The following is a 23,656-nucleotide window of genomic DNA, read 5'->3' on the forward strand; positions in this document are numbered from 1 at the left end:
TACCTGCTACTACCCAATCAAGAACGACACGTCGTCCCCTGAGGAACCATCCGATCCACCGCGGCATGGATAATCAACGCGGCCCTGTTCCCCCCCGAACAACTCGGGAACGCCCCCACGACAACCTCATACTCCTGCACGCCCTTGCCACCCAGCCCACTCTCGCCCACGGTATAGCTGCCCGGCGCGCACTTCTCGATGGGGAGGCACTCGAGATCGACATGCACCTCGGCGAGCGCGTACGGCCCCGTCAGGGAGTAGGTCACGGACACGCGGCCGCCGAGGTCGGCCGTCGCGGTCCACGTGCCGACCTGCGTCGCCTTGGAGATGTCGTTGTTGCCCGCGCCGACGTACAGCGGGCCCGAGGTGAGCCCCGCCTGCAGCTCGGCTAGCGTCGGCGTCTGGTACCACCCCCAGCGCTTGCAGCCCTGGCCGGACTGGGTGTTGAGCGTGGTGGATTTGGAGGCGGACAGGTAGCCGAAGGCGGTGCCGAAGGAGCATGCCGTTGGGGTGGAGGTTGGTGGGTTAGTGGAAGTGGAAGTGGAAGTGGAAGTGCTGGAGGAGGTCTCGGGGTTGTGGTTGTCGTAGAGCTGCTAGTCGTCTCAGAACTGGCGGGCGCGGTGCATTCGGAATCGGTGGCGGTGGAGCTGCTGGTTGTGATGCTTGAAGTGCTTGTCGTGGACGGGCAGGCCGGTGCGTTGGTGCAGGCCGAGCAGCGGTAGGCGACCTCAATGTAAGAGAGCGAGGTGTCGTGTCCCGTGCACTGGCCGGTCGAGTCCCGGGCGGTGCAGGGCGGAGACTGGACAAAGCTCGTGACGGAGTCGTCCTCGGTGGACTGGACCTGGCCTGCGAAGGACAAGTACAAGCCGAGCCCTTCGCGGTCGCCGTTGGGGCACATGCCAGAGAGGAGGTCCTGGACGCCGGTGGTGGCCGAGACGCCGAGGATGTCGCTGAACGGGAGCTTGCAGACGAGACCATCACCACTAGGGCTGCAGGAGACCTCGGCGGCCGGCGGGGGAGGGGCGTTGAACTTTTCGGGCGTCAGGAGGTTGCCCATCAGCTTCCAGCTGACGGCGCCATTCTGGTACGTGTAGCCGGGGAAAGACGCAAAGTTGAAGACGATGTCGGTGCCGATGACGTCAAGGCAAACCTTCGACGTGGCCGTCGGCGTGTCCGGGTTCTCCCCGATGTAGATGGTGGGACATTGCTCGGACCGGTAGTTCTCAAGCATCAGCTGGAGCGTGTGCTTGTCCGGGAAGGCGGCCCCAGCGAGATTGCAGTCGGTCTCGCAGAGGTCGTAGCCCGTCCGCTTGTCGAGGAGCCGGGAAGAGAACCTTCCCGGGGCGGCGAGCGCGAGCCCGGCGCCGGCAAGGACGAGGGACGGACTAGTCCTCATGGTGTCTTACAGAAGATTGGCTGAGTGTCTTGGCTTCTTCACCGTCAACTTGCGATCTCTAGAGGACCCGGGCTGAAGAACATGGCGACGGTCCAGCCTTTATACTGAGATCCACGATGCATCCGAACCTAGACGCTTTCCAGCTTTCCGGGCACTGCCAGGCGGCCCAGCCCTGCAAAGCTGAGACAGTGGAGATGAGGTGAAGCCGAACATGGTTTAGCCCTGCGTGTAGGAAACATCGTGAGCTATGGGAGGGCCACGATGCAGAGATCTGGCGAATCATTGCTGTGGCGTTCAGCTGTCGAGTTCAGCTGCCGTGGGTCTATTAGATTCTGCCGCAGCCCCGTATGCCGAACTAGTGGAAGCCCCTATTCCGATCGCCTTGGCAGCCGAGCTAGCCGATCTCAACTTCTCGGGCCAAGCGGACAACACATGTTGCGCTTTCAATATTGATGACGGGGCAAAGGGAAGTTGCTGAAAAGCGCGTGTGACGGATGACTTCAGCTCGGACGCCACGACGATGTCCGGAATTCCCGAGCATTGCAACGGGATGAAAAGAGCGAGCCTCCCCGCCAGCCGTCCCATCCAGCCCGATCAATCACCGAACAAGCCCAATCCCCAAATTGGCGCACGCCACATCATAGTATCCCACAGGCCGCATCAAACCCGCATCCTTCTCACCAAGACCCCCGCCAGGCCATAGCAGCACGCACTCACCCCAAACGGCAGTCCCAGCGCCCAACCCCCGACCCCAACCCCGGCCACCCACAGACTGGGCATGACCACAGCACCGAGCAGCGTACCGACCGTCCTCACCAACATGACCACGGAAAATAGCTGCATGCCCGTGCCCGTGCCCTCCTCCTCTCCTTCCTTCACCAACCCCATACTCGGCGACTTGAGCAGCGAGTAGGTAAACATGGGCAGCGCAATGCCCATCGCGTAGAGCAACAGGCTCGGGACGAGCACCGCAATGCTGGGCGAGACGGCGATGGCCAAGGCGCCCAGCACCGAGAAGACCAGGCTTGCGTGCGCCAATGCGATGTTTTCTCTATCGGAATGGACATCAGCCGCGTTGGGCTCGGCTTGGATTTCTGAGTCTGGTGAGGTGACTACTGGGCGGAGGAGGCGGGACTGTTGCTGTTGTCTTCTTCTCCAGCGCAGGAAGTGCGGGATGAGGAAGGACAGCAGCAGGAAGTTGAAGAGGGCTTTCACTGAGAGTAGGTAGCCGATAGACGAGAACTTCCAGGTGTAGCGCTTGGAGATGTAGAGTGGGAGAAGTTTCGTGTCGGAGCTGGCGAGCGAGGCGAGGAAGAAGATGGTTAAGAGGAGGAGGAAGTTGCCGGTGGGGTTGTTCAGGATGGCCAGGACGGTGTGGAAGCGGGCTGTGGTTTTGGAGGCCAGGCTGTTCCGGAGTGGTTGACGGGACGAGGGAGGGATAAGTGGCGCCGCGGCGTCCGCTTCCTCGTTCGAGGGAGATCTGCGGCGGCTGCCTCTGGGTTTTGGAAGGAGAGCGGTGATGGCCGGGATGCCGAGAATCAGCAGGACGATGCCGATCCAGAGCGGAAGCCAGAGCATCGTGCTCATGGCCGCCGATGCGAGGGCGGGCCCAAGCTGGAGGGAGAAGATGGAGGAGACGGCGTTCACATAGCCGAAAAAGGTTGCGCTGTGGAGTGTTAGTTCCCCGGTGTTTCCTTAAACATGCCGACAAGTGATGGGCTCACCGGAGGACGTGGTCGTCTGTGAGCTCCGATACTAGAGCATAGACAATCGAGTTGAAGACACAGTCTCCCCCAAGAAATGAGAACACCGGAGCGGCGAGGATGGCGTTGACCGGCAGGGCCCGATCAAAATAGCCGACCAGGAACGTCCAACACAGTAGGAACACGCGTGGGAAGAGATTGAGACACAGCACGAATTGGCACCCATAATGGTCAGCCAGCGAGACAAGCGGGATGGTCATTAGAAAGTCTAGTAAAGTAGACATGCTTAGCATCCACCTTCCCAAGGTTCACAACGAGGAATGATAAAGTATATCCAACGAGATTCCCTCACCGCCAGCAACCCACACCGTCTCCATGATGCCCTGGATGCGGCCCAGCCGCTGCTGCACGCCATCGACCTTGCACAGCTCCTCCGGAACGGTCCCGTCCGGACGAAGCGCGGACGGATCGTGCGCCGCGTAGTGGTCGCGACATAGCCGGCTCTCGACAACGCGGCTCACCGGGAGCTGGTAGAGGCTCCACGCGAGATTGACAAGCGCCACGAGAAGCAGCACGGGGCGGATGGCGCGGCGCGGCGCTGACGGCGGGCCCGGTTTGTGCCGAGACGCAGACGACGAGCGGCGCCTTGCACGCGGCATGTCTCCTCCCGCATCATGATGTGTAGAGGGTGGTCGATTGTTCGCCATCGTGCAGGTGGCCCGGCGAAGGAATGTCCTCCTCGGCTTGCAGGCAGCAACCTGAGCAGTGGGTAAACCCACTCGGGTACCATTTTTGGGGGGAAACCGCCGAAGCCGCACGCGGCACCGCAACCTTACCCCACACCCCGTTACCCCGCCAATTCTCCGAGTTACCGACCCATGCCACTCGAAGGGAATGACTCCGTCTCCCAGATCATTGAAGATGGCCAGATATCCAGACAGGACAAATTCCAGATTTGAGAATGAGGTGAGTTAATTTCTTTTTTCCGAGCCTCCGTAGTGCCTTTCTTGTCCATAACCCAAACCTCAACTGCGTGTTCCATGATTCCATCATCCATAGGTAATCCATGTGCTGGACCCCTCACTTCCCCTGAACGGACGAGTAGAATGTGATGGGCGTGCTCGTGTAGGACGGCGGCGGAGGCGGATCATTCGCGCCCGGCGAGTCCGGGAGGTCTGGGCTCAGCGGAGATATCTCACGCGGAGAGTCGCTGCTCGGTTCGGACGTGGTGACGTCGGTCTTCTCGTTCTCCGCCTTGTGGCTCTTATCATCCAGTTCGGCAGAGCCGTGGCCCAGCGCATCCATCTCGAGCCGGCCCGTGTCGGTGGCCATCTCGACGCGGAACCGCCGCCCGTCCACCTCGTAGATGGCGCGCATGTGGGTCATGACCGGCTGCGCCATGCCCACCGGGTTCGGCGGTTTGTTGGCCTCGAACCGCGAGCTGGGGTCCGTCGAGACGGAGAGACTGCCCGGCCGGAGCAGCTCGCCCGATGGTTTGGCCTTCGCTCGCCGCAGGCGCCGGTAGAACCAGAACACCAGCCCCACAGCGACGAGGAAGAGCAGCCCGCCGACCACCCCGACCGCGATCCCGATGACCGTCCCCCGGGACATGCTGCCGCTATCCGACGAGCTGCTAGCTGTTGTTTCTGATCCATATAGTCAGCACCATCCACACCCCCCATCTCACTACCCCTCAAGACAAAACAAGATAAACTCACCGGGCGGTTTGCTATGATCACACAAGTAGACCTGGTTACAGGTCGTCCCGCTATACTTGTACAGCCCCGCCGCGTACTTCTGGTAGCAGCTGAAGTTGCCGTACCCGTTGTCCCCCGTGCCGGCGAACTGGCCGTCCTCGACGCGAGGGCCCAGGCTCGCCCGGAAGGTTACGCCCGTGTCGGTGAACAGGCTGGACGTGTTGGCGTTCACCCACAGCGCCGCCTGCCCCGCCGGGGTGACCACGACGGCCACGTCGTTCGGCACGGGACCGGGATCGCCGACGAAGTAGGCCATCTGGGACGACACGACGCCGTGGTTGTCGCGGCAGTCCGCGAGCACCACATGCTCGCCCTGGATCCGCTTGTGTAGGCCCTGGGCACCGGAACCGGAGTGGTCCCCCAGGGTGGGTGCCGCATCCGCTGTTGACGGCTGGGACGGGTGGAGGAACAGAGCTGCGATGAGCGCCAGGTTGGGCAGACGCAGCCCGACACCCCCGCCACGGCGGCGATTCCGGTCACTGGTGGCCATTGGTATTCCGGCGAGGGTCGAATCGGACGGAGTTCTTAAGTGCGAAGAAGCGGGGCCGCTTCCGGGTCCGTCTCCGTGAGTGGGCGATGAGATATCCGACACAGACTACAGTCAGGAACCGGTTTGCTCGCAGGTTCTGACGACAGGACCAAGACAATTGGGCGAGTTATTAGGGAGATATGATTACGAGAGGTGCAGGCCCAAGCAGCTTTATTATCCAAACGGGCGAAGTTGCCCCAAAAAGTCCTCGCGTTGCACAAGGCAGCATTTTTGAGGGTCACCGGTCAAATTGGTCGAGGGCGACCCCAGACTCAGAGAGAAGTGGCGGGATGCATGGTCCTGCGTGCGCAGAACAATCCGTACCTATGAGAGCCCTCAACACGAAGACTTTTACGACGAATAAGCGGACTCGCTCGAGATGTTCCGGCATTAGTGCTGACACTACCGGCTGCACCGTGCATGGGGCGCTCCACCATTTCAGAGGAAAGTGCCCGTCGTGCGCGAGCGAGATAAGCTTAAAGCACCAGTGAGAAATCGGGGGCTCCGCGGGGTTGCCATGTCGGCGGTGAGACCGGCATATCGCCGCTACCTCCTCACCAGGTGGGTTATGGTAACGCTCCATGGAAACCGACCTATGAAAGCGAAGGCTTACAGTACCATCATGCCCCGGAACCAACTCCGACCTTTAATCCCTCACCCAATTGGATGCATTGCAGAGTATTCAAGAGTCTAGACTGCCTCTCGCATGGAATGAATGTTGCTGGTCGGCACGTCTCGGTAGTAGTGCTCAATGACGACAGAGAACCAGAAGATTCGGTGGTAGGAGGACGAGGGAAGCAACCGCAGCCTGCACCTCTATCTCAAGGTTTCGAATAGAAAGCTGATAAGTTGAATAGAGACAGAGTCTCAGGAATTGCACTTCGTTTCATTCTGAGCCGGACGGCTTGGCAGAAAGCGAGGGTTCTGTTATTTTTTAAATGGAATAAGGAGAATGGATCCTAGGGGTAGTAATACTAGTACAGACCCAAAGTCCAAACGCAGACTCGTCAGTCGTACCTTCCCGCTGCCGAACACTCGGAATGTTTTCATGTTGCTTTTGCGCGTTTCTGATTCTCCCTCTTCAGCTGAGCAATCTAACCTGTGCGACCCATATTCCACCCTCCCATGTCATACATAAAGAGCCGCCTCAAATACCATCCTACAAACCTCAACCCTACCCCGTGCCTGCGGTACCATAGAACCAGAATGCGGGGATCGAACGCGTCTCACACCTGATTGGATTCCTCGAGAAGTCAGGGATAGTAAGACTAGAGCCTCCCGAGAAGGAGAGCGTGAACTCCACCTCAAGATCACTGAACATCCACATTCTCTGGCCCCAGATATCAAGCGCCAAATAAAGTTCCTTACGCGGGCTAATGAGGACGCCGAGGCCATATGTCTGGTAGAACTGGGCATCCTGACTAGAGCAGAGCCCTTGTATCGTACCATCGGTGATGGCTTGTGTAATCCTCGAGCACCAGGGAGAGCTACTTAGAAGCTCACTGTCTATGGCCTTTCGTAGTTGGCCAAACCGGGATTTGTCTGGGAATACCTCTTCGAGCATCTTGGCCAGCTGCCATAGAGATACCAGAAGGATATCCTCTCTATGGGACGGTGCGACCTGAAGTCCTATGCCCAAGACCATGACGAGGCCCTCGACGGGGACGAGCGTGGCCGTCTTGAGCTCGTTGCAGAGCATGTCTAGGAGAGCTAGAGCTTCGTTACCCCACCAGCCGACGCCCAGTGTCGCGTACAGGTGCAGACATAGCAGCTCGAGACCTTTTATCTTGGGGCTCCGCATGTCCCCGAGCGTCTGGTCAACCTTCCAGAAAGCTGTGGAGGGCTGAGCCCGGCGGACTCGGTGAGGCCTTGCACCGCAGCCCACGCAGTGAACCAGGAGCGCGGCGGAGGGATCTCCACGTCGGTCATGCGTGCGAAGAACGCCGACACCTTGGACTGCACTGCCTGCAATTCGGCAGTTACGTTGGCTGTTGTTGTTCCATTATTTTAGTCTCTCTCTTCCTGGGAAACTCGCCAGCCCAGGCCGGAAAGGGGCAGCTCACCCAGCCATCGTGGCTCATCCTCGAGCGCCCTGATCCGGGCTAAGAGCTCCTCCTTATCAACCTCCAATGACGCAACTCTAGCCGACCGCCGTCGGATGTCTTCTTCTAAGAGTCGAATCCGGGTATCTTGCTGAACACGAGTCTCGGCCAGAGACGTTTTCTTCTGTTGGGCTAGTTTGAGCTGATGCTTCACCTCGTCCAGTTGTTGCTGCAGGTCAATGACTTTGTTGTTGTCCAGCTTCGGGTTCAGCTGGGCCGTAGTAGCGTCGCTGGGCGACATGCGTAAGGTAGAACCCTGACAGGTATGCCTGCGTTGGGTTGTTGTGGTATGGGAGAAGTGACTGGATAAGGTAAGGTAAGATAGGGACTTGCAATCTGTGCCTGCTATTTCGGATGGAGATATGCGCAGGTTCGGCGAAGCCCAGGAAGTGGGTTATAAATGAGAGAATCCGCAAAGGCCAGTGACAACAAAGATCTTCTAACAGCCAAATATCTGGTGATTCAACTTCAAGCACAAGCCATTCATAGCATCATACAGTAGAGCAGGTTTGCTTTCCTCAATAGGGCGTATCACTTGAAAGTTTACACAGGCATGAGGGCTAGCTGGTGAGCCTTTTGCAACTCCTTTATCGTACGCATATTGTTGCTATGTATGGAGACGCGTGCAGCTCACTGGCATCTACCGGCTAGACTAGGGGCAAAGCAAGCTCCGGCTCACAAGATAGACTCATGCGCGTCACGCATCACGGTAGCGTGATTAGGCCTGCTTGCCTCCTCTTGTACCATAGGAAACGCATACCTCATCCCCCCCGTCACGTGTGCCATCTTCTTCGAGACTGAATCGAGGACTCGACTCTTCCCAAGCTTCCGGTCGATCAGTGAAGCGTACAAAAGACGCATACAGAGCATACGGTAATGAGTGGGATTCAACGAGCATATCGTATCATTTCCTTCCGCTAGTACAAAAACTCCCATCTTACAAAATGCTTCGAATCGCTGTATCCCTGATTCAATGTGTACAAGAGCTGACGACCACCCCAAACCATGATCTATCCGGTAGAACAAACTCATCTTCTCGCTCAATGCCGCAACATGAAATCGCTGTCTCCAAAAAGTAACATGCCCAGCTATGATACAAACTAGCTCTAACCAAGGCGATCCGGTGCGCTTCGACTGCCGTGCCGTTGCCAGCAGCCTTACCGCTTCCTCGTATCCTTGCCCTTTTTCTTACTCTTCTTCTTATCCCTCGGCAGCTCCAGCGGCGTGCCCTCGAGCGCCCTCGCCATGAAGGAGAGCATGTAATCGTCGATGGTGTGCATCCGCTCCCCAAAGGCATTGTATTCGACCTCCACCTCCTCAACCGCATCCCCGTCCTCGGCCGACTCGGCAAACAGCCCCAGTCCAGATCTCCCCACGACGGAAGCAGACAGAGGCTCTGCGGTGCCCTCCCTCGGCGTCCCCTGCCTGACACTCGACACGCCCGATCCGCCACCGGATGCAGGCTGTTGTTCGAGGAAATCGGCATCGTCCTGCTGGATCTCCTTCTCGGCCACACGGGCGGCCGCGACGTCCTCCTTGTCCTCGGCCTGCTCCAGCACGCGGCCCACGCTGCGCGGATTGCTGCTTTCGACGCCGCCGAGCACCCTGTCCATAGCGGCGTTGGCGGCAACGTCATCCTCGTTGGCCAGGACCTCGCCGTTGGTACCGATGACGTCGCGCACGGCGAGCTTGTGGAAGTAATCGGTCGTGAACTCGCCCTCCTGGATGACGACGTCGTCGAGCATCTGCTTCTGGCTGGCCTTGCGCAGGATGTTGGCCTCGATGGTGTGCTCGCTGACGAGGCGGTAGATGTGCACGTCGCGCGTCTGCCCGATGCGGTGGCACCGGTCCTGGCACTGCTTGTCCATCGCCGGGTTCCAGTCCTGGTCGTAGAAGATGACCGTGTCGGCGCCCGTGAGGTTGATGCCCAGGCCGCCGGACCGCGTCGACAGGATGAAGCACAGGATGCGCGGGTCGTTGTTGAAGCGGTCGGTCAGGATCTGGCGCTGCTCGACTTTGGTCGCGCCGTCCAGCCGCAGGTACTTGTGGCCGTGGATGTTGAGAAACTGCTCGAGGATGTCGAGCACCTTGGTCATCTGCGTGAAGATCAGGGCGCGGTGGCCGCCGACCTGGAGCCTGCGCAGCAGCTTGTCCAAGGCTTGCAGCTTGCCACAGTCATATTGCAAGAGCCGCTTGTCGGGGAACTGGATCGATAACCGCATGCGGGCTTCATGCCAAGGGTCCGGCGGCCGCTCCTTCGGCATGTACGGCGCGTATCGGACAGGAGCGGACAGCCTCAGGTCCGCCTCCTGGAAGGCTTGGACCCCCTTCGCACCAAGCAACAGCCTGGTCATGTCGCCCGTCACGACGGCCGGGGTGACACATGCGAATTTGGTTATGGTCGTCTCCATCGAGTCAGCCCGCTGTTGCAATGTCGGAATGGCGTTGTGCAGCAGATACGACTCCTCCTCGAACCAGCCCATTACCTTCTGCGGGACCTTGGGCCGTGGCTTGAAGGGCCGGCGCTGCGTGCCGAGTGTCAAGAGTTCGATGAGACGCTTGCCGTAAATCGGCCGTTGCTGGCGGCGAAGCGCGTTGAGGTACACACAATGCTGCAGCTCCTCAAACCGACCCCAGCGCGCGGCGCCTTCCAGATACACCAAGTTGGACTTGACTGACGCAGGATCCAAGTCAGGATAGGCGTTGTTGGCCCGCGTCTTCTGCGCTTCTCGAAGGTCGAGGAGGATGCGCTGCGCACTCAACTGAGCGATCCGGTCCGCATGTGTGCTCGACATGCCCTCGTACTGAGCAGGGATCATGTTGAGAAAGCTGAGGCTCACGATGCCCATCGGTTCAACAGCCAGAAGCTTCTTTCTGATAAGATGTTCGTTGAGCTCGTAGTCCGACGCAACCGAGCGTTGCATCCGGAAAGAGGTCATAATGGGCCGATCGACAAAGAGGTCCGGGTGATTGCACACTTTCCGGAGCTGCATCAGGCAGTTAATGATAGACATGTAGTTCCCGGAAGCCAGGGTTTCTCGGGTATCTGCCCGAGACAGAAACCCATCGTATAACTCGCGTTGGCGTTTGGAGAGCCGGCAGAACTCGACGTGCTCATACTTTGCTGGCATCTGCTTCTCTACATCTGCCTTTAAACGCCGGAGCAAATATGGCCGGAGGACCTTGTGTAGTTTGGAGATGATAGCGCGAGCTTCATCATCGAGCTGCTCACGCCCACTCTCGAGGATTTGGGACTCTGGTCTTGAGAACCAGTTGTGAAACTCCTTGAGGTCGACAAACCCGCCTTCACCATTCTCAGGCGGCGCAAGAAAGTACAGCAGTGACCACAGCTCCGTCAAGTTGTTTTGCAATGGCGTACCGGTGAGGAGCAGTCGAGAGTGGGTGTTAAAGCCCAACAGGGTCTGCCATCGTTGGGATTTGAAGTTTTTGATGTTGTGTGCTTCGTCGAGGATCATGTAATGCCACCGTCTCCGTCGGAACACCTGCTGGTCCTGAAGAACCATCTGGTACGAGGTGATGCACACATTCCACACGTCATCGTTGGTCCAGCCTTGGCGTTTTCTCTTTCGCTCTTCCTGATTTCCGTAGTAAGTGAGGATCTTGAAGCCAGGACACCACTTCTTGAACTCCATCTCCCAGTTCAGCATGACACTCGTCGGCACGATCACAAGGTGAGGCCCCCAGACCTCGTGGTAACAGGCGAGATGCGCCAAAAGCGCGATGGTCTGGATGGTCTTTCCTAATCCCATTTCATCCGCAAGGATACCGTTCGTGTTGTTTGCGTACAAAGCTGCAAGCCAGTCGAGGCCAAGGTGTTGATATTCGCGCAGGGTGCCCCGAAGGAGGAAAGGTATCTCGGTCCTGGGGGCGGCGGCCGGCTGGGGCGAGGTGGACCTGCTGTCAGTCTTGGGCGCATGCAGCAGAGACACGGATGTGGGTGTCTCGACATCGGTGGGTTTGGTATCGTCAGATATGTATCGAGGCGATTGGCTTCTGGATGGGCTCTGGACATTGGTGATGGGCTCCGTTTCCGGGCTGTGGCGCTGCGTTGCGGTCGACTCTGGAACAACCTCCGCCTCTGTGGTAGCTTGTACAGATGGTCTAGCTACCTCCGGGGCATCAGTCATCGGAATATCGCCTACAGGCTCCTGCTTGGTCCGCGAAACCCATCCACTCTCTCCCTGATGAGCTGTCGAGTGCGTCAATGGAGCGTCGGCCGGGGGTTCCGCTCTGTCAATTCCTGCAAGGGGGCCACTGATCGGTTCACTGGTGGGCAGGCCCTGGTGTGAATGAAATGATTGCCCGTCCTTTGCAGGCTCCTGCTCAACTTGATTCTCTGGTGTTGTGGGTCTGGGGGTTGTAGCCATCGTTTGTTGTTCACCAGTCCCAGCGGGACTTCCATCGTTGTCCTCCGCATGAACCCCAGAGCCAGCTGCAGCATCGGCCTTGTCCATTTCTTCATTTTCATCCTCCGTGGCATGTTGTTTTGCGGCAGCCTCGGCTTTCAACTGCTTCAACTCGGACTTCTTGAAAAGAAGCCCGAGCAGGCCGGATGGTTCGTCTCCAGAATCCTCACCATCCTCGCTGCCTGTCTCGTCATCATCCGCATCCGATTCATTCTCCGTCGACCCAAGATCGTCATCCATGTCGACAGACTCGTCGCTTGTGTCTTCATCATCGGCAGCTGCCTCCGAAGCCGCCTTGTCCTCCGACGTAGTATCCAAATCCGGTAAATTGGCGTACTTCTCACGTAGCTGTTCTTGCGTGAGACCCTCGTCCGATACTTCTGACTCTTTGTCTTCCTCATCGTCGGACGAGGACATATCCTCATCGTCTTCCTTCTCCTCTCCTAGCATACTCTCGGATTCCTCGTTCTCGCCGTCTAGGTCCTCCTCCTCCTCGTCGTCGTTGGAGAACATGTCGTCGTCAGCCATCTCGTCTTCGGAGAGCTCTTCGGTGTCGAAACGGGCTTGCCTAGCCTGAAGCTTCTGCTCCGAGAGGTTGACAGCCTGGTTCAATGCAGCCTTCACCCGGCGTTGCTCTGCCTCCTCCCACTCTGCCAACCGTCGGCGATTCACCTCTGTCTTGACATTTTCCCAGGTGCCCGCGATGACCTTGTTCACTTGGCGCCACCTTGTCTTGCTTTGTTCAATCTCTTCAAGCTCGATCTCTTCTGCGGTCTTGGGCTGCGGATTCCGTCGTCTCCACTCAGCCTCGCAGGCAATCGCAAGGCGCTTGGCGGTGGCTCGGTGTCGTTGGTGTTCCAGCAGCATCAGCTTTCGGAAATTAGACATCGCCTTGGTCAGATGGTCCATGTGCGCCCACTGCCTCGGGGGTTCTTCCTCGGACTCGGGCTCGAACACGGAGCACCTGTCCTCAGCCAAAATACCGCCAGGCTCCACCTCTTTTTCGACTCGCAGGATGAGCCGCGCATCTTCCCTCGCGTCCTCCTCCGTGTATCGCGGCCCGTCCTCAGAGGCCACGAGAAGGCCCCCCTCTTCAACCGGGATCTCGAGCGCGCGCTGAAAGAACTCCTCGAAGGTGGGACCAACCTTGGTTCGTAGGTTGGCCTGCTCGCGGTGAACAAGCGGAATGGTTGTCAACGGCGGTCTGACTCGTAACTTTATGCGCGGGGTGGTGCGTGTCGCACTGAGTCCGGCATCGTCGCCATCTTCGTCTGTTCCCCGAAGGTGGCGCGTTGAACGACGCGTGGCGAGCGATGGTTTCAGAGGTGTGACGACGCGGCTAGGCGACGATGATCGCCGACGGCTCCGCGTTGTCGACTTCGGATCCTGCGTCGCGGGTCTTCGCGGGCTGGGCTTGCTGGTTGGCTGCTTACCCGGCAGCCGTTTGCTTGAATTTTGGGGACGCTTGGCGGCGGCATTGCCTTGGGTCGAAGTATGGTTTTGGCCATGGCCGTTGACGGACGCACCGCGATTCCTGGGCGGACTGGACTGTTGGCTGTGCGATACGTGTCTCGTAATACGCTTGTCGCCGGGTTGCAGCGCCAGCGGCACGGCATTGATTCGTCCCGATTTACGGCGGCCGTCTTCAGTCGTCAACCTTGTCGGACCATCGGCTTCGATTTTCTTCCACGGCGGTGACTCGACCTTTGGTTTGCGGGTGCTACTATTTGGCGTTGTATCACGCAGTCGGCGTCGTTTAGCTGGGGGCCCATCGTCTATGCTCGTCGCCTCACGCGCGCTGCGGACACTGTTGCTCTGTGGCGTTTCGGCCTGCGCCTGCTCCTCACCGGGCTTTTCGTCGGTTTTCTCATGATTGTTGGTTCCGTTGACGGCCTGAGGGGAGCCAGATCCTGTTTGCTCGACGGAGTCAGCGTGTCCTGAATCGGGTGTTGATGGCGGTTGCCCGTGGTGTTCGCTGTCGCCGTGACCTGTGGGCGGAACTGCGTGTGTTAGGCTGGGCGACGCGATCTCCGTCATAATAACCAGGGGCACTGCGAGGCAGAGACGGCCGAAATCTCGACGAATCTGGCATCTGGCAAGACAAAAATGAGGTCAGACGAATGGTAGTGCCTTAGAGAATCCTCTGAAGAGTTCTGAGCATGACCAGGGCTCTGTGAAGCTGTCTACAGCGTGTTTTGTGCTGAAAACGCCCGTCGTCCGCAAAACTTGCCAACTGACAAAAAATTCCGGGGCCATCTATCGCCAACTCTCCCGCGAACCGCAGGCAGCGTGCCTTTTCATGCCTGAGGTGTCCACGGCCGAAAGCCAGCCGTGGAGAACGGACGGCCAATTGGAAGACAGCGGGGCTCCGAAGCCAATCAAACCCCGTCTGGGCGTCACCAAACATCCACGCAAGTGAGCTGCAACTCAATCGCCAATCGACATCATCAGTAACTCCCACCGATTGGCATTGCGGCACCACCGACGCCAAGGCATGTTCAGGATACCATACGCCGAGCGCATGGATGACTTGAGCTAATGACGCTGCAGATGCTGTCCCGTCAGATTGTGCGGATGTCGCCCTTCCGGGCCGCCGTGCTCCCTGCCGCGCGACGACTCCCTCTGATCCAACAACGAGCGTTCCTACCCGAATCGATGGTCGGAAGGTCCAAGGTCGACGAGAAGTATCCCGACTCCGACTATCGGACGCTTTCGCCGGCGGAGGATCCAGACATGGTGCGTGGGACGAGAGGCAGCGGACGGAGCGCCTGGGGCTGACATTTCGCGCAGAACGGCGGCTACATCAACCCTCCTCGCATCAAGCGCCAATTCCGTGATCCGCATGCCGACTGGTGGGATAAGCAAGAGCGGAGGAACTTTGGCGAGCCGGTGCACGAGGACCACGATATCCTCGGCATGTTCTCGCCGTACGAGTACACATGGACCACCCCCGGCAAGGGCCTATTCCAGATCGGGTGCTTTGTTACCGTCTTCCTGAGCGTGTGCTACGCTGTCAAGTTGACGTACCCGGATCGGGTCAGCTACCCGCGGGAATTTGAAGGCGGACTGGAGAGGGAGCTGGGCGGTCGTGGTGCCATGAGGGCAAGTAGCCACCCCCGTCGACCGGAGTGGGATTCGCTAACAAAGCAGTCAGGCCAGAATGGAGGGCGATCCGGATCCGTGAAGGCTGCGGCGAAAGGTGTTGTATATATCCAGTTAGCGACTACGTACGTCACAATGTCCAACAGAGTCCATTTGTCAAGTGTTACGGGATTCGAGCCATCCATTAGCCTTATTGCCCTGGTAGCATCTTGGAAGCGCCTTGCGCAGAAAGCGTAACTGGGCGGATTTACTGTTATTTTCGTCAGGCGATTCCAGGCGGAGGACAACGAACATTAAGATTGCCAATTTTCGAGAGCCGTCAACGAGCTTGTCCGAGAAGTCCTCCCACCTAACTCAGCCTTCCAATGACGGGATGATGTGAGTGAGTGATCGAGAACCCCACGGTTTCCTTCACCCCCACCTAGCCGGAGGTGCCGTAAACAGCCCGGCTGCGAAGTTCACCCGACATGATACCCGTTCAGGATGCAGGAGCTACCGTCGCTGTACCGACCTCACCCGCCCTGCGCCTGCCGTCAACAACACCCTCAACCGCCGGACCTATTAGGGCCCAGCGGACCTTATCGTGGCAGGCAGCCAAATTGACGACGGCCAATCGTCAACGTGTTGCTCGTCGCGATCTGCTCACTCGGGACCGAAGGGGGGACGGCATCTCCATCTGAAGCAATCGCAAAGCCATGAAACGGAAGGAGCCACCTTCCAACCCCAATTCACTCGGGGCACTACGCTGCTCTCTTACTGCCCAGTTACCCCTTGTTAACAACAGACTCTCCGCCAAAGTGGAGGTGGTTCAGCCGGCGCTCACCGCACGTCTTTTGGAACCCTTGCCTTCCAACGCCTCGAGGAATTTTGGTTCTTTCTTGTTGATCCATCTTGTTGTTTCGCCTCCTTGGCTTACTCTTCTCTTCTCCTCCTGCTGCCGCCCTCCATCTTCATCGAGCAAATTTTAGCAAAGCTGCCCCTGGCGAACCATCAGCTGTCCAGCCAATATTGCTCCCCCAACGCCTGACGGACACCACCCGGAAGGATGCGTTACGACGACTGGGATATCATCCTCTTCCCCGCTGGCCGCGACTCGAAAATACCTTTCAAGGAGTTCAAAGTTGCATGCCATGTCGTGCCCGACCTTGAGCTGGCCCATATCCACGGCGCTGGGGCCCTGCCGGTCATGACGTGCTTTGTGCCGAGTCTAGCGGCCGGTAATCCGTTCCAGATCTCGCTCCACTGCTGGCGCCAGCCAGACATTAGCCAGTTCACGCGCGCGTACAGCAGGCACTCGAACCTGGTCAGATTCGAAGCTCGGATCCTAGTAGATGGGCGCCTAGTTGCGTGCGTACCCGATCCTCCTCAGCAACCGCGTAACACTACACTCACCAAGCGTCTAGGTCAACCATTCTAGACCGTGATGTCAATGGCCCGCATCTGATTACCAACACATTCGGTTTGTCGTCGATGTTCCGTCGCAAACTTGGGCAGCGCTGACGTTTGGAGATAAAGAGTTCACGAAGACAGGCGAGCTGGAACGTCTGAAATTTCCCCGGTTCCGTCAGGAACTCCTGGTCCAGAATCATTGGAATCCTGGCGATGACATTGGACGTATTAAGATTATTATCAGTGAGGGATTTCCGCGAGACTCTCTGTCGGCTCCGATCGAGCGGGTCAAGAATGTTGTTGCCTTTTCATTTCAGCATGCTCCTCTCGGTAAGCTGTCGCCACCCCATCCAGTGAAGTTGCGCGTGGCGCTGACAGCTCTGTCGCAGAGATACTCGAGTCTAGTGGTATTGCATGGCCGAACCCATCCATGTGGCGCTCCGCGGCTTTCGCTCCGGTAATGCCAGTACCGACGTATCATGCAGAGGACGGCGTTAGCTCTCACACACACTCCCCTGGCAGAAGGCCGTCGCTCTTGAGGAACACACCAGGCCTGGGGTTTCCACCTCCCGGACTTATCAGCGGAATACCCCAGGCCCAAGCAGGCGCTGGCTTTCTCGGCACCCAAGACTTGCAAATGCCGCACCTTGGTCGTAGCAACATAGGATCCGGCAATAATACGCCGTCATGTTCCGATCCGTTCGGCGACTCTGGGTATTTCGAGTGGGTTAATTCGATGACGAGCGGACAGTTGGGTGACTCTTGGGATGGCAAGACCCTCTGGCCTGCGAACGCTCGGAACTCAAGCAAGCAGTCGTCCGACACCGTAATGCCGGACTATGTCCCTCGTGAGGGCTCAGATCCTATGGCTATGCATATCTCTGGGCCCAGCTTGGAAGACGACCGTGGGAGCCTGAAGGTTCCGACCAACACGCCCACCGGAGGAGCTGCCCTTAGCAAGCAGAACACACAGTTTCAGATGCCCCGGCAGGGAGCGTCCCTCCTTCCCGACTTCGCCTCGTGTCTCACGCAGTCGTTGCTCAACCAGCCCTTTGTGCTTCCGGCCCAACACCACGCTTTCCCTTTGCCACCGGCGGAGCCAAAGTCCCTCAAGGACATTCATGATTCCACGCCTGGACACGCCGACGTCTCCGCAATGCAGTCGGCAACTGACATTAGCAACAGCGAAAGCTGCAAGGCTTCACAGCAAATGTTCGGCCTTGAGGACCTCGACTCCACTACCCCTATTCCCGCCTCTTCGGAGCTCTCAGGCAAGGAAGACTATTCTTCACCCGCGCTGGAGAACCTCTTTCAAACCAGTTCGCGGAACCCCTCGGGTGGTGGTGACTTTGGCTCTGTCATTACGAACTTTCCAGGCAGCAGCAGTGCCACGCCGTCGCTTCCCACACCAAGCATGGCTGGGCATGCGGAACTAAGCTCCGCCGGCCCTAAGACTGGTACTGCTGCGGCTACCAGCGCCGGCGGAAACAGCAACGGTGGTGGCAGCACCGTCGCCAGACGTACGAGAAACTTTACGCCCGCTTCCATCAGGGCCATCGACGATGAGGACGAGCCACGCCGAGGAAGCCCCCTTGTACGGATTGCTGGATATAGCGGGGCGGATATCCGCAGCAACGTTGGTCAGTAATGAGTAAACAGGTGTCTACGATGAAGCCGTTATGTTCTGGGCGACATTGGCCATTCCACTCGCTTGAAAATTGAGGCCTGAGGTTATCGGAGCGTTATGCATTATGCGTTGTGAAGGCGGGCTGCAGGAGTCATTTGAGACCATGGGTGAAGCAGGCCTCGTCTATACTAATAGGCCGAGCGCGCGTTTAGTTAGGTATCGGGACTATGCTCATCGCCCTTGTTCTAGTCTCAGTGTCGGACTCTGTCTGGCTGACTCTGCAAGGGCCAGCAGTTACTGTTTAGTAGTGTATAATGAAGTCCCAGAACAGCTGTTATTAGCTGGATGCAACTGCTCTTCAACTTCAGCATCGCCAGAGCGTCTGCAACTGCCTTGTGCAGATGATTGCTGAGGTGTTACTCTAATCATTTCCCATGTCCCATCTTCCTTGACCCATTGGAGCTCTCACGTCTCAGTATCAAACGGTCCCTTGTCCATGGTGGAACTGAAACTTGGAGGGTAGCGGCCGGATGCGAAGTCAAGTGTCGGACGCCAGCAATCCGGCCATGTTCAAGATCATGACGGAGTCTGTTGAAGATCGTCTGCTCTATACCATCATCTGCTGGCATTTCTGGTGACGGTGTGTCGGGTAGAAAGGTCAGAGACGTATTCGAACCTTTGTTCTGAGTCGCTAGGCTAGTAGATGCTGATATCTAGCATGGAATCGCCCTTTGGTGTCCAACTGCTAAAAGCCGAGAACAGACTCTGCAATGCCGTGGTGATAGGACAGTGATCTGTATCACTGGTAGTCACTGGCTCTATGTACTCCTCCTCTATGGGTGACCGAGGAACAAGTGCGAACGCATGGAAGAATTTGGGATATAATCAGAGTGTATACAACTGTCTGTAAAAGGTCATGGAATTCAGAGTCTCGGATGTTCTCAGAACTCTGCCATTTTTAGTTAGAAGGTGCACCCACTGGGTGTGTAGAGGTTAGAGGCAGAGAAAAGAGTGCAAAAGAAGGTGAAGAAGGTGAACAAGGTGAAGAAGGCGATGTGCCTACCTTAGCTACGGCAGGGAACTGGAAGGCTTGAAAGCTATACTGAACATAAAGACCACAAAGGTCTCTAGTAGTTCAATAACATGAGCCAGACAAACTGAACCATAGGAAATGCCAGCGAACGGCTCGGCTCATAAGGGTGGATAGTGCGAAGCTGGGTAAAAATTCGGTGCTTCGGGAGGTCGCGGAACTGACGGAGTTAATGGCCACTTAACGTTATTATGTCCGAGATGGGCGGAAGAGAAAACTTAGGTTTTGACCAACGGGCAGGGAGAGGATCGGCCTTGGCTCAACTTGGCTCCCGTTCCGGAGCATTATTGGAGCCGAGTCCGAGCGAAGGCAGCTGATTTATCACGATGCGCAGTCTCCCTTTCCGATGCACAGATGCTCAGCTCCGAATGGCAGCGGATCTCGTGAAGGGCCATGCAGTGTTGACGCAGAGAAGACGGCGCTGCGGGGCGAAGTTGGTCCGTCGCTCTTTTAAGTCACTTCGACGTTCGTGTCGGACATACTTGAAGTGCGAGCCTCTTGTCCACGCTCCGGGGCAACCCGGAGTTTGCGCTTTGGGCCCAGCGTGGTGGGTCGGATCCTATTCCCGCGTTCCAACGGAGACTTGGGCCCTTCTTTTATTTTCCATTCTGGAACCTAATGGCTCATCCAAGGGAGAGCACGTCATGGAGTGTCAGCCGTCAGCCCTCGCAACAGCTTGGCGGTCAGCCGCCATGGCCAGGGTCCGAGCCTTTCATGCAAGAACTAATATCTCCGCCCCTGCTCCCTCGGCCGTCTAGATGATCTGGTTTCCCGTTCTTGACACACTGAGCGACTGTTGCAGTCCTGACATATAACGGTGACGGGTGCTTGAAGCCCATCCTTTGCCCATCCCTTTTTGCCCTCGCCTCTATCAACAGACACATCAAAAATCATTGCCATTCCGGGCAAAAGCTCTCTACAGCATGGACAGCAAACCCTCCCTATTCACGCCGCAACCGCCAGACTCAGAGGTCCCCACACTTGCTCCCAGCAGTTTGAGCGTCTCGGACGACGACGGCAAGGCCCATCCAGTTGCGCGCGGGGAACAGACAGACATCGATGTCGACAGCACGTCCAAGCCTATCGAGCTACACAATGAGAAGGAGGACCCCACGTCGTCGGCACTAGCCCGGCAAGCGACAGCCACGTCCAAGTCGGGGGGTGCGAAGCTCGAGCAGGTGCCGACGCGAGAAGACGGGACCGAGTACCCACGGGGGATGACCCTTGCACTGATTGTGCTTGCTCTGTGTTTGAGTGTGTTCACCATGGCCTTGGGTAAGTAAGCATCGAACACCGTGACCCCGATCGCCAGCTTGTCGTGTGCTAATGTCTGATTTACCTCAATTTACCTGTAGACAACTCCATCATCGCAACCGCCATCCCAAAGATCACCGACCAATTCCACTCTCTTCCCGACGTGGGTTGGTACGCAAGCGGTATGTGACGACCATTTCTGGCCCCGCTTCATATCCCTTGACTTCGTATCTCTTAAACTAGTAGTGGGCTTTGGTGTACGGCTTGGCTTTCCTTTTGCCCTAGGGATCCTCGTGTCAAGAGTACAACGTCGAACTTCAACTGACTACTAATAACAAAACCCCCCACAGCATATATGCTCACCACCGCGGCCTTGCAGCTCCTCTTCGGCCGCTTCTACACCTTCTTCTCCATCAAGCGGGTCTTCCTGACCGCCATCTTCCTCTTCGAGGTCGGCTCGCTGATCTGCGGCGTGGCGCAGAACAGCGTGACGCTCATCGTGGGCCGCGCCGTGGCCGGCGTCGGCGCCGCCGGCATCTTCTCGGGCGCCCTCACCATCCTGGCCTACTCGGTCCCGCTCGCCCAGCGGCCCGTCTACACGGGCGCCGTCGGCTCCATGTACGGCCTGGCCAGCATCTCGGGCCCGCTCATGGGCGGCGCCTTCACCGACCACGTCACCTGGCGCTGGTGCTTCTTCATCAACCTGCCCGTGGGCGCCGTCACCATGGTGGTGATCGCCATCTTTTTCCCGGACCCGAAGAAGAAGAAGAGGGAGGTGGTGGTGCCGCTGGATGGTGATGTCGGAGCAGATGGCGCGGATGGGGAGAAGGATAGCCTCCGGCAGCGGGTCATGCGCTTTGACCCGTTCGGCACGGCCGTGTTCATGCCCGCCATCATCTGTCTGCTGCTGGCGCTGCAGTGGGGCGGGACGACGTACGCGTGGAACAGCTGGCGCATCATTCTGCTGTTCTGCTTGTTCGGCGTACTGATCTTGGCGTTTGTGTTCTTCCAGGTCAGGCAGGGCGACCTGGCGACGGTGCCGCCGCGCATCATCGCCAAGCGGAGCGTCTGGTCGGCCGGCTTCTTCATTCTCTGTCTGGGCGGAGCGTTCCTCGGGTCGATCTACTACCTGCCCATCTGGTTCCAGGCGGTCAAGGATGCGAGCGCCGTCCGGTCCGGCATCATGAACCTGCCCATGCTGGTCGCCACCGTGTTGTTCTCGGTCGTGGCGGGCGCCGCTGTCACCATCTGGGGATACTATACGCCCTTCATGATCGTGGGCAGCGCGGTGGCGGCCGTTGGCTTCGGACTGACCACCATGTTCGAGCCGGACACGAGCTCAGGCGTGTGGATCGGCTACCAGATCATGATCGGCGCGGGGATCGGCGTGGCCTTCCAGCAGCCCCTGATGGCGGCGCAGACCGTGCTCGACATTGAGGACGTGCCGACGGGCACGTCGGTCATTGTCTTCTTGCAGACGCTCGGCGGCGCCCTCTTCGTCTCGGTGTCGCAGAACGTGTTCACCAACAAGCTGGTGCACTACGTTGCCGAGTACGTGCCCGAGATTGCCGATCCGAGCGTCATCCTCGGGGTTGGCGCCACGAGCGTCGCCCAGATGATCGAGCCGGTCTTGTTGCCGCGGGTCAAGCTCGCTTTCAACGATGCGCTGACGCAGACCTTCATTGTCTTCACGGCGCTGACGGCCATCAGCATCCTGGGCGCCCTCATGGTCGAGTGGAGGAGTGTAAAGGGCAAGCCGATGGAGATTGCTGCTGCCTAAACGTTTTTGACGTCGTTTTCTTTGTGCAGTGGTTGTTGTAATTTCGGTGTGGTCGAGAGTCCCATGCTCCCCTCTACGGTTATGTATAATAGATAATGCTCAATATCCCTCGCCTTAAAAGGTACAAAGGCCGAAGGGAAGAACTGCGAGTACTAGAGTTCTCAAAGTAATGTTTGGGCAATAATTACAGCATGTAGGTAATTAGCACCTTGAGCGGACACCCAACGAGTCAGGCAACGTCGCCAGAACCTCTCCAGGCTAACTAAGTAGGTACCTACACATCAGCCCGCATCATTGTGTGACCTGACAAGGCCCTGAGTCCTTGACGTCCTCAGTCATGGCGCCGCTTGCGGAGCGACGGATCTCCTCCCTTCCCTTACTTAGATGACCTTTTGCATAACATACGAGAGATTGTCTGCGTCAACCAACGCTACAATGTTATGCAGTAGGTGTGCATTATCTCTCCAGAGCGTAGCCTGCCCCGGTGGAAGGAAGCCTGCTACAGCCGCAGTGTAGCCACCGGTACTACCAACTCTAGGGTATTTTCGTTATGAGCCGGCGGTTTTCTTCGGGAAAGATGCCGGAGCTTCTCGCTGTCTATGCCGCTAATAGCCGTTTCCCTTTCCTAATAAGGAGTCGTGGATCTCAGCTGGTTCAACTTCCCTTCATCTCGACCATATAGGACTACCATTCACCCACCTCCGAGCACATACGACCATACCTGGTAGAAAATACGGCATCCCGTCCGCTCTGCCCTAGTCAAGCTACCAAGGGCCGAATCAGTACTCAGGTCGGTGACGACTGGGGAATCCTCGGTGTTGTATGTTTTTGACGTTTTGTCGATCTTTGCTCCACCGCAGGTCTTGGGTGCTGGCGATCAGCGCTAGAGTGCGAGTGGAATGCCTCCTTAGGACAAGACGGATAGATGCCCGTCTGCCTTATTATATCGGGGCTACACGTAGGCGGTATCCGTCAGTTTGTACATGTACAATACGTGTTAGTGCCGGCGGAAGTTGCCGGGGAGAAACGCGAGAGTTGTGTATTTCTACTATTGCTGTGCCAGGCGGAAGCGGTTTTGGAGCGCCAGAAGCCACAGCTGCCTCGGGTTACCAAAGACGCAGATCGAGAGCGTGCGAGAGTATTCCCATTTCCACTTTGCGTGTGTCTACCTAAGGTATCCAACCAAACCGAGATGAACTCCCCTCTATCCAAACTCCGCCTAGGTCTATGTTCATATATGTGCATGCAGCTGCGTCATCTCCCAGCCCATCAAATCATCCCAAACGCCGAAAGCTTGGTCCCAGTGTATAATATGACGCCCACAGCGAAGCTCTATGATCACATGTCTGCCGTTTTGTCAACCCACCCGGCTACGGCCTCCGCGTGTCTCGAGATGAACGTCACGCTAACTCGTGTCATGAAACATGCGTGCTCAGCCTTCCCAAGAAAGCAACGCCTCCCAGCTGTGTGGGACCCCCCCACGACCTAAGCGAACTATGA

General features: G+C 57.7%; 6 protein-coding genes across 6 annotated transcripts; 3 read left to right on the top strand and 3 right to left on the bottom strand.

Annotated features, from left to right (window-relative positions):
• Positions 1-17: 17 nt before the first annotated feature.
• B0T15DRAFT_438209 (uncharacterized protein) lies at positions 18-5,355 on the bottom strand (the record flags this gene model as incomplete). The annotated part of the gene is made up of 8 exons (XM_062865864.1): positions 4,787-5,355; positions 4,184-4,711; positions 3,452-3,837; positions 3,121-3,367; positions 2,640-3,062; positions 2,114-2,447; positions 864-1,309; positions 18-555 (listed from the first exon to the last, which is right to left on the bottom strand). Exons 1-8 carry the CDS (start codon positions 5,344-5,346, stop codon positions 18-20), a joined length of 3,462 nt encoding a protein of 1,153 aa, XP_062718839.1. The 5' UTR covers positions 5,347-5,355.
• A 1,204-nt stretch (positions 5,356-6,559) lies between these two features.
• B0T15DRAFT_495633 (uncharacterized protein) lies at positions 6,560-7,728 on the bottom strand (the record flags this gene model as incomplete). Its single annotated transcript, XM_062867117.1, has 3 exons — positions 6,560-7,198; positions 7,261-7,373; positions 7,449-7,728. 3 exons carry the CDS (start codon positions 7,726-7,728, stop codon positions 6,560-6,562), a joined length of 1,032 nt encoding a protein of 343 aa, XP_062718840.1.
• A 483-nt stretch (positions 7,729-8,211) lies between these two features.
• B0T15DRAFT_538964 (SNF2 family N-terminal domain-containing protein) lies at positions 8,212-14,162 on the bottom strand. Its single transcript, XM_062869712.1, has one exon. It carries the CDS (start codon positions 13,949-13,951, stop codon positions 8,645-8,647), a length of 5,307 nt encoding a protein of 1,768 aa, XP_062718841.1. The 5' UTR covers positions 13,952-14,162; the 3' UTR covers positions 8,212-8,644.
• Positions 14,163-14,169: 7 nt separating this feature from the next.
• B0T15DRAFT_262452 (uncharacterized protein) lies at positions 14,170-15,322 on the top strand. The gene is made up of 5 exons (XM_062863356.1): positions 14,170-14,406; positions 14,465-14,650; positions 14,705-15,016; positions 15,069-15,141; positions 15,205-15,322. Exons 2-4 carry the CDS (start codon positions 14,465-14,467, stop codon positions 15,096-15,098), a joined length of 528 nt encoding a protein of 175 aa, XP_062718842.1. The 5' UTR covers positions 14,170-14,406; the 3' UTR covers positions 15,099-15,141; positions 15,205-15,322.
• A 557-nt stretch (positions 15,323-15,879) lies between these two features.
• B0T15DRAFT_262446 (uncharacterized protein) lies at positions 15,880-18,255 on the top strand. The gene is made up of 4 exons (XM_062863355.1): positions 15,880-16,363; positions 16,420-16,475; positions 16,532-16,735; positions 16,795-18,255. Exons 1-4 carry the CDS (start codon positions 16,062-16,064, stop codon positions 18,051-18,053), a joined length of 1,821 nt encoding a protein of 606 aa, XP_062718843.1. The 5' UTR covers positions 15,880-16,061; the 3' UTR covers positions 18,054-18,255.
• A 1,790-nt stretch (positions 18,256-20,045) lies between these two features.
• Positions 20,046-22,156, top strand: B0T15DRAFT_401353 (major facilitator superfamily-domain-containing protein; the record flags this gene model as incomplete). The annotated part of the gene is made up of 4 exons (XM_062865103.1): positions 20,046-20,397; positions 20,478-20,558; positions 20,727-21,157; positions 21,203-22,156. 4 exons carry the CDS (start codon positions 20,046-20,048, stop codon positions 22,154-22,156), a joined length of 1,818 nt encoding a protein of 605 aa, XP_062718844.1.
• Between the last annotated feature and the right edge of the window lie 1,500 nt (positions 22,157-23,656).

The sequence above is a fragment of the Chaetomium strumarium genome (assembly GCF_033439665.1).
Source record: "Chaetomium strumarium strain CBS 333.67 chromosome Unknown B0T15scaffold_6, whole genome shotgun sequence".
Lineage (NCBI taxonomy): Eukaryota > Fungi > Ascomycota > Sordariomycetes > Sordariales > Chaetomiaceae > Chaetomium > Chaetomium strumarium.